We start from the raw sequence: 15,280 nt of genomic DNA, 5'->3' as shown, positions 1-15,280 counted from the left end.
AGATTATGAAAAAGCTGGAAGGGAAAGTGTATGAGATGGGATAAAGGCAATTAAGTTTGGAAAGCTAGGCTTTGTGTCATGCAACTTGGGAATGGCACTGAGCTCGGATGACTTAAGTGACAGAATTGGGATCTAAGCTTCCTTCAGACCAGCTCAGGGGCCATCCTGATTTTCACAGCTGATACTGGGAAAATACTTTGTAGAAATTAAAATACTTTGTAGAAACTAAATGTTTACTAATCTGTTTATGATATATTTCCCCTCTCCCTCCCCAAGTTATAAATTCAAAAAAACAGACTGATTTCTGTTGTTTTATCTCAATGCCTCGGATAATTAGTATGTGCTGAGTGGGTCTACACTAATACTACCACTACTTGTCTTTTGGTATCAAGGAGGACCACATTCACCAAGTGATGATGTGAGTTACACAATTATGTTTATTATAGCGATAGTATGCTATGAGATAACATATAAATGTAAAATCCTGTGCTTAGGTTCAAAAAATCAATTGCTCAGGGAAGATATGACCAGATAACTTCAACTAGAGGTTTTAGGGACATCACACAAACATGATGACAATTCAGTACTTGTGATGTAGCAGCTAAAAAGGCTGTTGGGACTTCAGACTATCATTTGAGTGTCTTGAAGGGGAGTATTTGTCAGTTAGAGAACTAGAAGCAACCTTAAAGATTACTCAAATCACTCCATTTTATAGAGAAAGAAACTTAGGTGAAGTGATTTGCCCAAGATCACATAATTAAGAAGTGGCAGACATGATCTGAACTTATGAAAATGAATCTTTCTGACTCCCAGGTATGAGGTCTATCAACTTTGTCACCTTTTCTAAGGGGATTATATGACCCCAAATATTAATTTCTTTTTTCATATGCGTGGAAAATAGAAGTTTAAATGTACTACAAATATTATTATAACTGTTCTAGCAATAATAGCCTAATTTCAGATCTTATCATTATTTACAAGCAAACCAGTTTTGAATAAAAAAAAAAAAGAAGTGGTAGAGTCAGGGTTTAATGTAGGCCTTTGAACTCTAAATCTAATGCTCTTCTACCACAGTTGCCTATGAGTACTCCATTTTAGGGAGGACATTGGCAAACCAGAGAACGTCTGTTGAAGTGTGAGGCCCTCCAAAACCCAGTCCTGAAAGACCTCACATGTCATAGCTCTTTTCTGCTCAACTTATCTTTGGTTCAAAAACTTGTCACCCATTAGACCAAAGCTTGAGTCTGACCTGCCACTTCAGGCCATTCATCTACTGTTCTGACCTTTCTTTGTCTCTTCATCAACCACTCCAAGATTAGTGTGAATTTATTCTTTATCAAGTCTCCTCTGTTGTAACTAGGTATTCCCTGAGCACTTCTGGTTACATATGGAAGAACCAGGGAGTTATGCAACTCTAATTTTCCTGGGTGACCTTGGGCAAACTAAACTTCCTATAAAATGAGAGACTTGCACTAACTGATCTCCTAGGTCCCTTCCAACTCTTATCTAGGTGTAAGATCCTTTGTGTCAATGGGGGCAGATCACTTCTCTTCCCTGGGCCTCAGTTTTCTTCTCTGTAAAAATGAAAGATTTGGATGATTTGACTTCCAAGGTTCATTCCTGATCATGTGACCCACTCAGTGCTGGAAAGATTGACCAGGAGCCCTTTCTAAAACTTCTGGAGCTAGAGGCAGATAGACGTTAAATATGTGGGTTTCAAAGGACTTCCCTAATTATTCCTGAATAGAAGAGATATCAACTGTCAAGCAAGGTCTCCAGGGCAATGTCAGAGTTCTTTTAAACGAAGTGTACTATTTACCCCTCTCTTAAGCCCTATAGTCTATGTTCTAGGGGTCCAGTCCCTTACTTGTCCACTTTTTCAGTCTGTCTTTTGACATTTCCCAGACACTTCCTACAGTCAGAGGGTTTTAGATCTGGAACTGGAGATCTCTGAGGTAATCTAGTCCCACTGCCTCATTTTACAGAGAAGGAAGCTGAGGCACGGGGAGGTGAAGGGAATTAGCAAAGGTCACACAGCTAGTAAGCAACAGAACTGGGATGCCTGGGAACTATGGGCATAGTTTTCTGAGACTGTTTTCTCATTTGTCTAATGGGGAATGATAGTTTGTCTTCTTTATTCCCTAAAGCTAGTGTTAGGATAAAAAAACAAACATATCAGAGACCCCTTGTAGTTTTCCCTGATTCTGAATTAAGTTTCCAAAAGGCAAGGGTAGAAGAGTGTGTGTGTGTGTGTGTGTGTGTGTGTGTGTGTGTATGCATGCATAGACCCAGAGTTTTGTACATAGCACATACTTGAGAAATATCAAACACATGGGGGTATTGTTTTTGGTGTTTGGGCCCCCAAAGACCCATCTGGGGATTGTCTATGTCTTCTCACAGCCTCCCCTTCCCCTTGCAGGTCTCCTGTGAACTTATAGATGTGACTAAACAAATCTACACAAACAGTTCCTCTTATCGGGTGGACTAACCGCTATGACCACAAGGGCTGCCGTGTTTGTCTCTGTTTAACTTGTGTTGCCTAAGAAACTGGGTTGTTCTAACTTACCCCAGGCTTTACAATGGGACAAATTTGATTCCACTTCCCATACAGGAAAACTTACTGACCAAAGATGTCCTAGGGCTAAGGGTTTTGTTTTTTTCTTCTGAATTTATTTTGTCATTGGTCCTTATACTAACAGGGTGTGGGAAGCAGAAAGAACATGAGATCAGTCACAGATTAGAGTTGGAAAGGCCCCTCCAAGTCATCTGACAGCTGAGCCTTCTTAGGTTTTTTTTTTTCCTTTTTACAACTGAAAAACACGAGACTCAGAAAGATAGGGAGACTTGTCCAAGGTCATATACAATAGTAACGCAGTTGGGATTGTAAATCAGATTCTCTTAACTCCAAATTCTGTCATTTCCCCACATTTCCAGTCAACTCTCATGAAAAGTTCTGTTATGAATACTCTTGTAATAAATTCAGCTGTACTGGAGAGGGAGTGGGTGGCTTCTATGGCAGAGATGGAGAGCAGGGCTGCAAATGTTTGCAACTTTGAACACTCCAGTTTGTATTTCACTCAGCAAGCAATGAAGCCAATGCAAGTGTTTGGGTTGGGGGCAGAAAATGTTTCCGGTGGACATTAGGAGCAGGTAGAATCTGGAAAGTGGATTGAGTAAGGGCTTGGATGAATGAGTTGGTGTTTTGAATGAACATTAAAAAGAAAATGAAGTATATATGGGCCAGGTGATTATGGGGGGGGTAGGGAAGAAGTGGCTTTATTTACCCAGAGGTTTGGAATTCATAGAAGTAGTGGTTTGAGTCAGGAACATGCAAGTGAGAAATACTCTGGGCCCCCTTCCCCAGAATTCTCTAAGTTTCTTTGAATAGATAAAGGGCTGTGTTGTGGCCTGGCCATTAAGGCATTACGTAAAAGTTGGAGATGTTTAATATCATCCCAGAGAGTGTAAGAATTTGTCCCTCCTACAGTAATTATGCCATGAGTCATTTAGAAACCTGTACAGGGTAGCCTGGGGGTCCAGGTAGAAGTGAGTTCACAAATTCAGTGAGTAACTTTCCTCCTTAGCTCTCCTCCCTCCCAATCCCCTGCCTTTGCAGTAGGGTATAAAAAGGCAGGCAAGTCAGGAAGGTTGGATACCTCTATGGACACATTCCCATTTCTGTGCTGTCCACCACCACTACTCCCTTCCCCTAGTCCCATAGCCCTGTGGTTTTCTAGATTAAAAGAACTCCAATTGTCTATTTAGAAAAGTTTATTGAAATTTCAGTCTACATTTTAACAAGTAAAGACCCACTCTTGAAGGTATTAGAATGGGTGTGTCAAAAAGTGGGCCCCGTCTGCTGCCACGGAGCTACCACAGAGAAAAAAGCAGAACTCGCTAAGAAAACCACTGGGGTCATTCAGCTGAAGTTTGACCCCCGTCTTCACTGCTGCTGGTTTCCATTTAAAAACAGGTTGTTAAAAAAAAAAAAAGAACCACAACGACAACAACGCATAGAGCCCTGTTCTGTTTTCAGGAATGACCAAGGTGTGTGCCTTGGTTGTCCTGGGGCCAGTGGGTGTGAGCTGAGGTATCATCTCCTTGTGTAACTCAACTTCCAAAAAGAGCTCTTTCTTCAGAGATCAAACACTCAGGGCAGGCCCATGAAGGTCTGCCCTTGGAACATCTTGACACCAGCTGATGCCAGCTGGGCAATTCTCCATGTGAGATGATACTTGGGGATGAAAAAAAACAATATTCTTAAGGAGCTAGGTAGAAAAGAGTTCCGTGGCTCTGCCCACCCCCAGGACAGAGCCACTTACACGGCAGAGCCTGCATCCTGCTCAGGTGAGTTGCTTGCGATGGCAGTGGGCTGCTCCTCGGGGCCCAGCTGAGACTCTAATTTCTCTAGTTGTTCGGGGCTGGCCAGGGTTTTGAGAAGGCTGTTCTCGCGCTCCAGCTGGGAGTTCTTCTCCACCAACTCCTTGATCTGCTCTTTCAAGATTTCCACCTCTTCCCGAACAGCGTACATCAGGTGATTTTTCACTAGATCCTGGAGGGACACAAACAAAACTGTGTAGTTCAGTAGTGTTCTGGAGCGACTGGCTGCCGCGGAGGAGCTGCCCTCAAGGATGCCTTACTTGTCTGGTGATTTGGGCCCCTTTGGGGTGGGGAGTGGGGCAGGGCTGGGCTTCCAGATGTGGGGCGAGGGGGTGCAGGAGGAAACTTCTCTGTTTCCAAGCTGCCTCCTGCCCCTAGATCTTGCAGGAGGGGGCGCTGCCAGGGTCTGTCTGGGTTTACCCAGATGCCAGAGGTGTGTTTGCCTTGCAGTGTGTGCTAGGCAGTGGAGACACTGAGAAGTCAAAGAAGTGTCCCTGCCCTGCAGAAGGTTACAATTGGGGGGGGGGTGGACTTGGGCTCCTCTGCACCTTTCCTTCTCCCTTCCACAAGGGGCTGCTCTTTTGGCTCCCCAGCTCCATCCCTGGCAACCAGGCCATTCACTATGCAGGTGGAGCACCCAGCGCCCTCATCTCCTGGGCAGGACTCCTGCCTCCATTGTGCCAAGAGGCTCCAGGAGCCGGGGCCTCTGCTGCAGTCCCTCGGGCTCCTCCCCTGTCCGGGGGCCCCAAGGGCCGCTCGTTCCAGAAGCCTCGGGCCGCCTCGATGGGCCTGCTCCCTGCCCCGAGCCCCGGCTTCTCTGCGGAGGGACTGCGGCGGGGGCTCCAGACAAAGGCGAACCGCCGGGGTCTGCGGAGGGGAGGAGGGATCGTCCCCCCACATGGGAGGGGCCCCTCCCGGCCCGGGCAGGTGGCTCCGGAGAGCCCCCCCCTCCCGGAGCCTGGCCGCCGGCCTGCCTCAGTGGGCTTGGCAGACCTGGGGGAGGGGCGCTGCAGCCTGGAGGGCGGGGAGAGGGTGGGGAGGGGTGCGCCCGGACTCACCATGGCCTGCTCGATCTTGTTGTCTATGGCCACCACGGTGGCTCCGGAGGCACTGGGGAGACACAAAACGAAAGGCACCCGTCACCGAGGCGGCCCCGCGCCGCAGGGCGCCCCCTCACCTGGCTGCCTCGAGCCGCCCCCCGCCCCCGGCCACCTTGCGCGCGCCCCCGGGGGTCGTGCCCGGCGGCCGGTTACCTGTTGTCCAGCTTCACGGACACCACGTCGCCCCCCAGGAGGGAGGAGAAGAAGGAGATGGAGAAGTTGTGCAGCTGGTAGACAGCCACCTCCATCGGGGACTGGTACATCTCGGAGCTCATGGCCCAAGCTTCGGTGTGGGCTGGCCGGCGGCGGGGGGCGGCGGGGCGGCGGCGGCGGGGGGCGGCGGGGGGCGACTGGCTCTCCCGCGGGGCCTCGGCAGGGGCGACGGCGGCGGCGGCGGCGGCGGCGGCGGCGGGGGCAGCGCGGATCGCCCGGCAATAACCACACCCTCCCGCTTCGGGGTTCCAGATTCGGCCTCGGGGCCGCGCGCCCGCCTCTTAAAGCGGCCGAGCCCGTGACGTCAGCGAGCGTCAGGCGGCATGCAAATGAGCCCGGAGTCGGCTCCCCAGGGCGCTCGGCCCCGCCCCGCCCCGCTCCGGCCACAGGGCAGCGGCCGGGCTCGGGCAGAGGCTGGCGCCCGCCGCTCGAGACCTCCAAGGCCAGGTGGCACAGGGACAGAGCAATCAGGAGGATCGGAGTCCAAACCCGGCCCTCTTACGACTTAGGGGGCCTCGGGCAGCTCACCCTCACCCCGACTGCCGCACATCCGGGGCCATCTCCAGGGATGCACAGCTGGGCACTGAGCACGGCCCCTCCTCACTCAAAGCCTCCACAGAGGCTAGGCATACCATCACCTCCCTCAGGCCATGGTCCTGCCCAAGAGCCGAAGACAAAACACGACCACTGCACCTGGCCCGAGCACCCCCAGCCAGAAAGAAGGTGACTCCACGGCTCATTTGTGGGACCTGGCCTTCTAGCCCTCCTCTGAAAGATGAGGGGCGCCAGGCGCTGGGCACTTCTGCCAATGGCCGAGTCACAGGTAAAGACAGGCAGCACGCTACAGCCAGAATGAGTGGCACAGAGGGGCAAGGGAGTGGAGCCTGAACATTCTTCTCCACCCTTGTTCAGTCACCCAGCTCCATTTAGCTCCTGCCTATCCAAGTGCCAAGGCCAGAAACTTAGGAAAGACTGCAATCAGAAACTCCTACCTTTAGGGCGTTCTGCCCCCCTCCCTCAGGCAGCCCGGGGTCCCTCAAGGCCCCTTCCCAAAATGACAATGCACGAATGCATACAACTGAAAAGATGGAGGTACTGCAAAGAATTCGGGGACAGCAGGGTAACCACCTCAGCCAGAGTCCAACCCCTGCTCCTGAGCCAGAAGAAACCAATGCCCACAGAAGGCAAAAGTCACTCACCCGAAAGGATCAGTCACTTTAAAACTGTCAGTAATTCACCTGACATCTCCACGGTCAGCTTTTTCCTTGCCAAAGTGAGGGGCTAAGTATAGGGTAGCCTTCACACCCCGATTTCACAGGTGGAGGGAGGTCCTCTCTCCTCTAGCCCTCACAGCTCACCTAGCATCTCCATCTATGGGTGACCCTTCGGGGACAAACACAAGGGTTTCTGGATAAAGTCAGTCCACACAGTCAGCCTGGCTCTGGCCGCAAACGTCACATCCACAACTGTAAAACACAATGCAAGGCTTTACGGTCTTCAACCATGCATATGGCCAGGACTACACATTGCCCTCTTCCATAGCAAGCTACTGTTCTTAGCCACCTAACACACACTCTCTCTCTCTCTCTCTCTCTCTCTCTCTCTCTCTCTCTCTCTCTCTCTCTCTCTCTCTCTCTCTCCCTCTCTCTCCCCCCATGAAAAGGGCACACTCAAGACCCTAGATTTAAAGATGAAGAGAGGGCCTTAGAAGCCATCAAGGCCAGTCTTCTCATTTTACAGGGGAAGAAACTGAGGCCCAAAGCAGGGGAAGGGGCTTATCCAAGGTCACACAGTCAGTTTGTAGCAGAGTCAGGATTGAAACCCAAAACTTCTAAACCCCAAGGATTGTTCCCTATCCACTACACCACAAGATACCAATCTTTTTCGACCTTCTTGCCCTGCACTCTCTGCAACTCTTCCCATACAGCTCTAGTCACTATGAGAAGATACAAATTGCAGGATTGACAATGTATCTGCATAGAATCCAATATATTAATTTTTACTAAGGTAACAAAAAATTATTTATCACGCATTCCCTATTTGCTTTGACAAACTTCTCTGACCATGCGAGGAACATGTGGTTGAAAGCCCCTGGTGCATAGACCACACAGTCTCCCCCCCAAATGCTACTGATATTCATTTTGCATATATCCTGCATAGGCTTATATCTGCAAGGAATGCAGTACTAAGCTTGGAATCAAGAAGTTTGAGGTTCCAGTCAAGCCTTGGATACTTCGTAGCTGTGTGACCCTCAGCCTCAGTTTCCTCATCTGTCACATGGGAATAATAACAGCACCCACCTCTCAGGGTTGTTGTTGAGGATCAGTAAGATAGTAACTGTAATTAGGAGTGTCCAGTTCCTACTAAAAGTTATATAAATGTTAACTATTGTGATCATCACATCTGTCGTCATCATCACAATTGCTATGTGTACATGGGACTGATTTGATTTTGTCTTTGTAGTAGCACGATACTTGTAACTGATTGGTTGATGGGCTCATCCCCATTTTATAGAGAAAAAGAGAGAAATGAGGCTCTGAGACTCAGTGGCTGCCTTAGGTTCATGGATTAGCAATCCACAGAAGCAGAATTTGAACCCAACTCTCTTAACTGCACAGGGGGTGTCCTTTTCACCTTACCAGTCTATGCTGTCTGGGATTTACAGTGTGTAGAGGAAGCAAAATCAACCCTGCCCAGACCTGTCTCTGTCCCTCCTAAAACAGTATCTGCCCTTGTTTCTTCCAAACAGTAAACACCAGTCCAAGTCAAAAGGCAGTCTGTTTCCTGATGGCTGGAGAGAGCCCGCAAGGAGCTGAGTGCATCCCAGCCCTGGAGGTTCCTTCAGGAAACAACAACAAGTTTGGGAGATTCCTAACCGCAGGGAACACAAGGAGCCTGTTGCTTCATAACAGTCACTCATAGTTTTTTCCACTGAAATCTATTTTGACTCTGCTAGTTCTTAAATCAGTCCAAGGGCCTTACTATGTGGCTAGGCCACCTAGTGGCTCTCAGTGGGACACCAGGCCCAGGGGCTGGGTGGTGCTGGTGGTGGTGAGCAGCATGAGGACAAGCTGGCTCTCCACAGCCTTCCAGGTTGGCTTCATCTGCAGAGAGAGTGGTTTGGGTTAAACTGGCTTTTCTAGCCTCAGTAGTCCTCCACAGGCCGGGACCACAGTAGAGGCCCAATGAGATATGATATAGCATTTCTAAAAGCACTGGCTTTTGGAGTTGGAAAGCTTGCATTCAGATCTCTGACACAGACTACTGGTGTGACCTTGGATAAGTCACTCACCGCCCTGGACCTCAGTCCCCCCCCCCCCCCCCGTAAAAGGAGAGGGTTGGCCTTGATGATCTTAAAGGCCCCCTTTCATCTCTAAATCTAGGGACTTGTGATCCAGGCTCTCTCCCTATCCCAACTTTTAGACTCCCTTGGCTTCTCTCAAGACTGAGATTCGGACCCTAGCTTATCTGGGATTCTTTTTCTGATGATCTCCCTTACCAAGCAGTTTGGGTCTTTGGTGCATTCTGTGGGAGAATGGAAGAACCTCGAGGGCAGGGATTGTCTTGTTTTTGTTTCCTTAGATCAGGGTCCCAGTGAGCTGTCTAGCCAATAGAAGGTACTTAGTGCATTTTTGTCTGAGTTGAATTGAGAGTGACACTGGGTGGATCATTCCCCTCTCCGAGCCTCAGTTTCTTGTTCTGTAAAATGAAAGGGGTGGACTAAATGGATGCTCTCTAAGGTCCTCGCCGGCTCAAAAATCTTGTGAAATCTATGAAACTGTGCAACTGGAAAAATACTAGGACCTCTTATCAGCAGCAAAGGTGATTGCAATTTCTCCTGACCAGGTGCCTGGCACAGACATCCTGGGCAAGGCTCCAACTGAGCTCACATGGAAGGCCTGTCAGTTTTGTCAAAGCTGAAAATGCACTTCAGTCACTTGTTTGCAAAGCTGGGCAGAAAATCAGGAGCTCTAGGACTGATTCCCAGGTTGGGGGGGGGGGGTAAAAAGCAGACTGATTTTTGGAGTCAGAAGACCTGGGTTCACATATAGCTTCTATCACCAACTGGGTGACCTTGGACAAATCACTTCTCCCTGGGTCTCAGTTTCCTCCTCTACGAAATGAGAGCAGAACAAGTCTGGGGGCCCTGCCAGCTATGAATCTGGGAGCCCTGGGGTGATCTCACACTGGTCACTAAAGCTCTGTAGGCCTGTTTCCCCCACAATCACAGAGAGGAGGGTGGTGTTTTATACTAGAAAATCTCTGAAGACCTTGCCAACTCTCAGCTTAGAACTTTGTGAGTGATCTCACACAGGTCTCTTCGGTTCCCTAAGCCTCAGTTTCCTCCTCCGTAATAAGGAAGAGGGCCCTGCCATCCCTAAATGTATGATCATATGGCCAGGACAGGCTGGTCAATCTCAGGTTCCAAGTCCTTCACAAGAGGCATGCGGTAAGTAATGTGTTCCAAACAATAAAGCACTCCCTGAAATTACATTGGCTAAAATTAGCTAATTCCCTAATCTGTCTATTGGTCTGGGAGCAGTCAACGAGTCAGCATTTCCTTGCCTTATAAATTGTTCCCAAAGAAATGATTGCTGTCCCTTTCCTGCCCCAGGATATTGCACTGGCAGCTGGGGGTGGAGGAAGGGAAGAAAGAATGGAAGACAGCCTCGTAGGGAGGGCCTGGGCAAGGGAAGGACGTTCCCTTAGGTCCACCAGTGGCGGAGGTCGGAGAAAACAGCGACTGCAGATCTGGAGGCGTGCACAGCTGCATAGGATGAGGTCGTGGTCAGGTGAAGGAGAGGAAAACGTGGACCTTGAGACAAGAGGACAAGGGAACAAGTGGGCAGGAAGGGCTGAAGCCAGAACGCAGGACTTGGGGTTGCATTTCAGCTCTGCTACTCTCTATCAGCTCTGGTGAGCTCTGTTAGCTCTGGCACTCTCTATGAGCTCCCTGAAAAGAAGAACGATGTTTGGCCTTTCTTGGGATCCTCAGCACAGTGCCTAGCCCATAATAATAGGTGCCTAATATATGCTTAGGAGGGGGCTGGGTGGCTCAGTGGATATAATGTTGGGCCTGCAGTTGGGAAGACTTGAATTCAAATCGAGCCTCAGACATTTCACTAGTTGGCTGACCTTGGGCAAGTCACTTCACCTTGGTTGCCTAAGTTTCTGCATCTATAAAATGAGCTGGAGAAAGAAATGGCAAACCACTCCACTATCTCTGTCAAGAAAACCCCATGGACAGTATGGTCCACAGTGTCATGGGCACAGCTGAACAACAAAAACATTGAGTGACTGACTAGCTGGGAAAGCCCCTTTTCCTCCTCTCTCAGATTCTCAGTTTCCCAGATTTATGAAAAGAGCACTAGCCTTGGATTCGGAGAACTTTGTCTCAGCTCCTACCAATGTGAACTTAAATACTCTGGACCTTTGTTTCCTTTACTGTAAAACAAAGACATTGAAGAGAATGGCTTCTAAAGGTTGCTTCTGGGTCTTAGAAGATAGGCTCTGTAAGCTGAGGACAATAATTGTGTTATGAGGAGGAAGGCCAGAGAGCTAGCCAGAAATCAGGACTTGCTGGTGGCCGTCCAGCATACCTTCTCCTTGGTTGGGCTTTCTCTGCTCGTAATGGTCTCCGTGTCTCCCTCTGAGGATGGGGACTGCTTTTTATGTTGTCCTTGTATCCCCAAGGCCCAGCATACCGAAGAACCTTGAATTCAGTACTTGTTGGTTGAATTGAACGGATGTTAAATTGGTTCTTGTGCTTGCCTTGTGTGGTGCCCAGCCTGGGGTTGGACTGGGCTTCCCGGGGAGTTCTGCTAACATTCACAACCTACTGATGTCTTTTCACAAGACATCATCTCTTTCTTACAGGCACCAGGCTTTATTATCCCCATTAGAATGGGTGTTGGGCAACCATCAAATGCCGGGCAGAGTGAATTACAGGAGTCTTAAGGAATGACTATGTACGCATAAGCTTATTGTAAATGGAACAGTTATTACTAGTGAGTGTTCAAGCAGTAAGAGCCCCTGCCTTAGATCTGGAATGTACCTTATATAGCTGCTCGCTTGATCCCTTCATTTTTCAGAAGCTCATGATCTTTCTGCGACAAATGTCTAAGGGAGAGGCAGCTGGTACAGTGGGAAGAATTCTAACTCTTGGTTCAAAGTTCACCTTTGACACTTAGGACCTATGTGATCTTGAGCCAGTCCTTTCCCTGGCCTCAGATTTCCAACTTGGTAAAACGAGGCAATTGAACTAGTTGGCCTCTGAAGTCCTTTCTAGGTCCAAATCTAGGAATCTGTGGGTGATCTCGGTGCAGTCGTTTCCACCACTTGGGCCTCAGTTTCCTCTTCTGCAAAATGAGGGTGATGGATAGAGGGCCCCTCAAACTTTCATGGGAGCTAGGATACCTTCAAGTTCCCTCTAGATTGTTCTCCAACCATTGGCAGGATGAAGGTGGCAAAGAAAAGGGATAGGGATTAGAACTGAGATTTCATGAATATAGGGAACTCCTGGATGAGAAAACTTCCGTTAGCAAGGCAGGCCAGTAGCTGTGCTGCCATTTTTGGTCTTAGAGACTTGTTGACAGCATCGAGAGGCTAAGTGACTTGTCTGAGGTCACACAATCAGTATTGAGCAACCATAGGACCTGGTTGCAGGGCTTCCTAATTCTCTGCCCAATACACCATGGCGTAATCTTGGCAGAGAGAAGAAGAGAATTCATCTGGGATACCCAGCTGGAACAGGCTCAGGAGAGTTGGTTGTTAAATTTTTCAATGTGACCCTGTAGAGCCAGAAACAGGGCTTGCTTGTTTGTTTTGTTGATTGTCTAGCCTTAATAAAGTGATGGAGAAAATATTGAGAATGCAGTCGAGACTGAAAAGTGGGTCATATAAAACAGATTTTTTGTTTCCTGGAGAGTCGGGTGTTAAAACATTCACCAGCACATCCCTGGGGTGTGGAGAATGCTAGGGAAGTCTGCTTCAGTCAATCAGATCATTTCTAGAAGGTACCTACCCAGCCAGCCCTTGAAAGTCAGGGCCACTGCTGGCTGCCAACTTGGTTGGTTGAACTTGGTGGTTTCCCAGTATGTAATTTGTAATATTGTGGTAGGTATCATACTAAATACACCATGAAGACATAGTCACAATGATAACAATGATAACCTCATCATCAAACTGCTGTTCGCTGGAGGCCAGTCCAATGACATCCTTAACTACTTCACTGATATGTGTCACATAGCTTTTGGGAAAATTCTAGAGGCCAATGACTAGGAAACAAGCTGGCATCAGGGGCCTAATTAGGAGCCAAACCAAAAGCAAAGGATGCGCTGAGCCCTGTTCACACTCTGACCAATCTCCTGCTTCTTCTTGGTGTACTGCAGATCCCTGGAAGTAAATGCCTGAGGGACAAGAGCTCTGAGCCTAAGACTTTGAGAACCCTTTAATCAGCAAAGATTCAGCTAATGCTGACTGGACTCCACTTATTAAGACAAGAAAACGGACTCAAACACTGTAGAAGGATTGCTAGTGACTTGGAGGGAGACAAAAGGGAGTTTATTCTTATCTAGAGGCTAATCAGGGAATTTCATTATCCAGAACAGCAGTTCCCTGGCCAGTCAGGTTAATAGAGGTCTGCCAGTACTTAATTTGGGTTGTCTAATCTAAAATCACTGAGCGAAATGCTATACTATTCCCATCCTACGGTCCCCGGTCTTTGTGGCGGATAGAAAATGGAAATACCAAAAGAATCATCGCTTCTAAATAGCATCAGGGGCTTGGAGCTGGAAAAGCCCCGAGAGGTAATTGAGGACAACCAGCCTTTCCATTGTTCTGGAAGCTAGTGGTTCAGGAATGTAAGGGGTTTGATTTTGTGACTGAACCGATCGCTCAACTTTTTGGTGTTTGTTTCCTCATCTGTAAAAGGGGAGCAGTGTCCCATGCTCAAGTACTTCTGGCATTTTCTAACCCCGTGCCTTGGAGGTTTTTCATGCCTGAGACTAAAGATGTGGGTTGATCTCTGGGTTACTAAAAGATAATAGCCTCTGAGGTCCCTTCTGGCTCTAGCTCTGATCTTACATGTGACTTTGGACAAGTCCTTTCCCCTTAAAATGAGAAGATTGAACTACAGGGTCTCTGGAGTTCCCTTTAGTTTTAGATCTAGGAACCTACGATCCTGGATATGACCTTGGATAAGACATTTCATACCCCTGGGCCTCAGTTTCTCCATCTGTTGGACTAAATGGCTTTTGAGGTCCGTTCCAGCTCTAAAATAATGGAAACTAAATGAAAAACATTTATTATGTTAAGATCCATGATCCTGTGATCCTTAGACAAATCATTTCCCTTCCTGGGCTTTCCTGACTCTTCAATCTAGGACTGGAAGGGACTTGTGCAGGGTCACACAGGTAGTAGAATGAGGGGGTTGGATTAGCCGGCCTCTGAGATCCCTTTCAGCTCTAAAGTGTATGATCCTATGCATAACTTTGGGCAGGTCATTTCCCTTCCTGGACTTCATTTCCCCATCTGTAAAAAGAAGGATTGTATTAGAGGACCTCTAGGGGCCCTTCCAGCTCTACAGCTCAGAGCATTTCATTCTGTGTGATCTTGAAATGCTCAGGAGAAACAAGTCCCATCTCCCAACTTTTAGGAGAACTGACCTTCAGCTCTGCTAAAGCACGGTCAGATGCTTCCTTCCCAAACCAGCCAAGGAAGGGTAAAGAAATCTGGCTGCCTCGGTCCCCTGGGAGACCATGATGGCAGCCTTTGGCACTGAGGTTACAGGACAAAAAAAAAAAAGGGTAGAGGTGAGGGTGTTGGAAACTCTTGCGGAATCACCAGGTGGCATCAGCCAGTGGGACCCGAAGTGGCGAAGGGACCATTTCTCTCATTTCCCCCTTTGGCTCCCTTGGATCCCCGGCCATCAAGTAGGAAGCTATTTATAGCCCCCCCCCCTTTAAGACTCGGTCTCTTTGCCAGCAGAGGCCAGGGGTCTGGGACAGGGCAGATGGAGAAGGACGGGAAGCAAGAGGTCCAAGGAGAACCCCAAGTTAAAAGCTGGGAAAAGTAAAGCTGTAGAGCCCCAGAGTTAAGAGGAAGGGGCAGGGGAGGCAGGTCAAGCTCTCCCTTCCCTCTTATAGTCTGACTTACTTGTCTTTTCTTTTGAAGAGGCTGGGGGAATAAGGAGGCTGGAATGCCATGGCTACTTGGGACTCCTCTTCTCTTCTCTCCCTTCAGATTCCACCCCAGGATGGAAATCTGGGCAGAGGAAGGCCAACGGCCACTAGGAGAGCAGCTCTGCTCCCATGGAAAATCCCCAAGGTTCCAAGTGAGGGCCAGCAAGCCAGAAGGCGAGAGGTGGAGAAAGTGATTGACCCTCCCCACAATTCCCTGAAAGGCAGGGGGGGCCAGGAGCAGATGTGGAGGCCGAGCGGGTGTTGGCTGGCCAGGAGGGAGCAGAAGCCAATCTGACAAGGGTTTTCTCTGCCGGGCAGAGCAGTGAGCAATTTATTTTGGGTATTCACGAAGACCATATGATTGCAGTGGCAATGAATGGAGCCTTTCAGCTGCCTGCCTGGACA

The 15,280-nt window shown here is 48.7% G+C and overlaps 1 protein-coding gene across 2 annotated transcripts; it reads right to left on the bottom strand.

Annotated features, from left to right (window-relative positions):
* Positions 1–3,753: 3,753 nt before the first annotated feature.
* Positions 3,754–15,020, bottom strand: TSC22D3 (TSC22 domain family member 3). Of its 2 annotated transcripts, none has more exons than XM_074200816.1 (3): positions 14,850–15,020; positions 5,439–5,490; positions 3,754–4,552 (listed from the first exon to the last, which is right to left on the bottom strand). In XM_074200816.1, the coding sequence occupies exons 1-3, from the start codon at positions 14,897–14,899 to the stop codon at positions 4,319–4,321; spliced, it is 336 nt and encodes a 111-aa protein (XP_074056917.1). In that variant the 5' UTR covers positions 14,900–15,020; the 3' UTR covers positions 3,754–4,318. The 2 variants fall into 2 exon arrangements, with proteins under 2 accessions (XP_074056917.1, XP_074056915.1); XM_074200814.1 differs by lacking the exon at positions 14,850–15,020 and adding an exon at positions 5,634–5,799.
* Positions 15,021–15,280: the final 260 nt, after the last annotated feature.

The sequence above is a fragment of the Macrotis lagotis genome, chromosome X (genome assembly GCF_037893015.1).
Source record: "Macrotis lagotis isolate mMagLag1 chromosome X, bilby.v1.9.chrom.fasta, whole genome shotgun sequence".
NCBI lineage: Eukaryota > Metazoa > Chordata > Mammalia > Peramelemorphia > Peramelidae > Macrotis > Macrotis lagotis.
The sequence above is the reverse complement of the archived record's forward strand: the minus strand, read 5'-3'. Positions and strand labels throughout refer to the sequence as shown.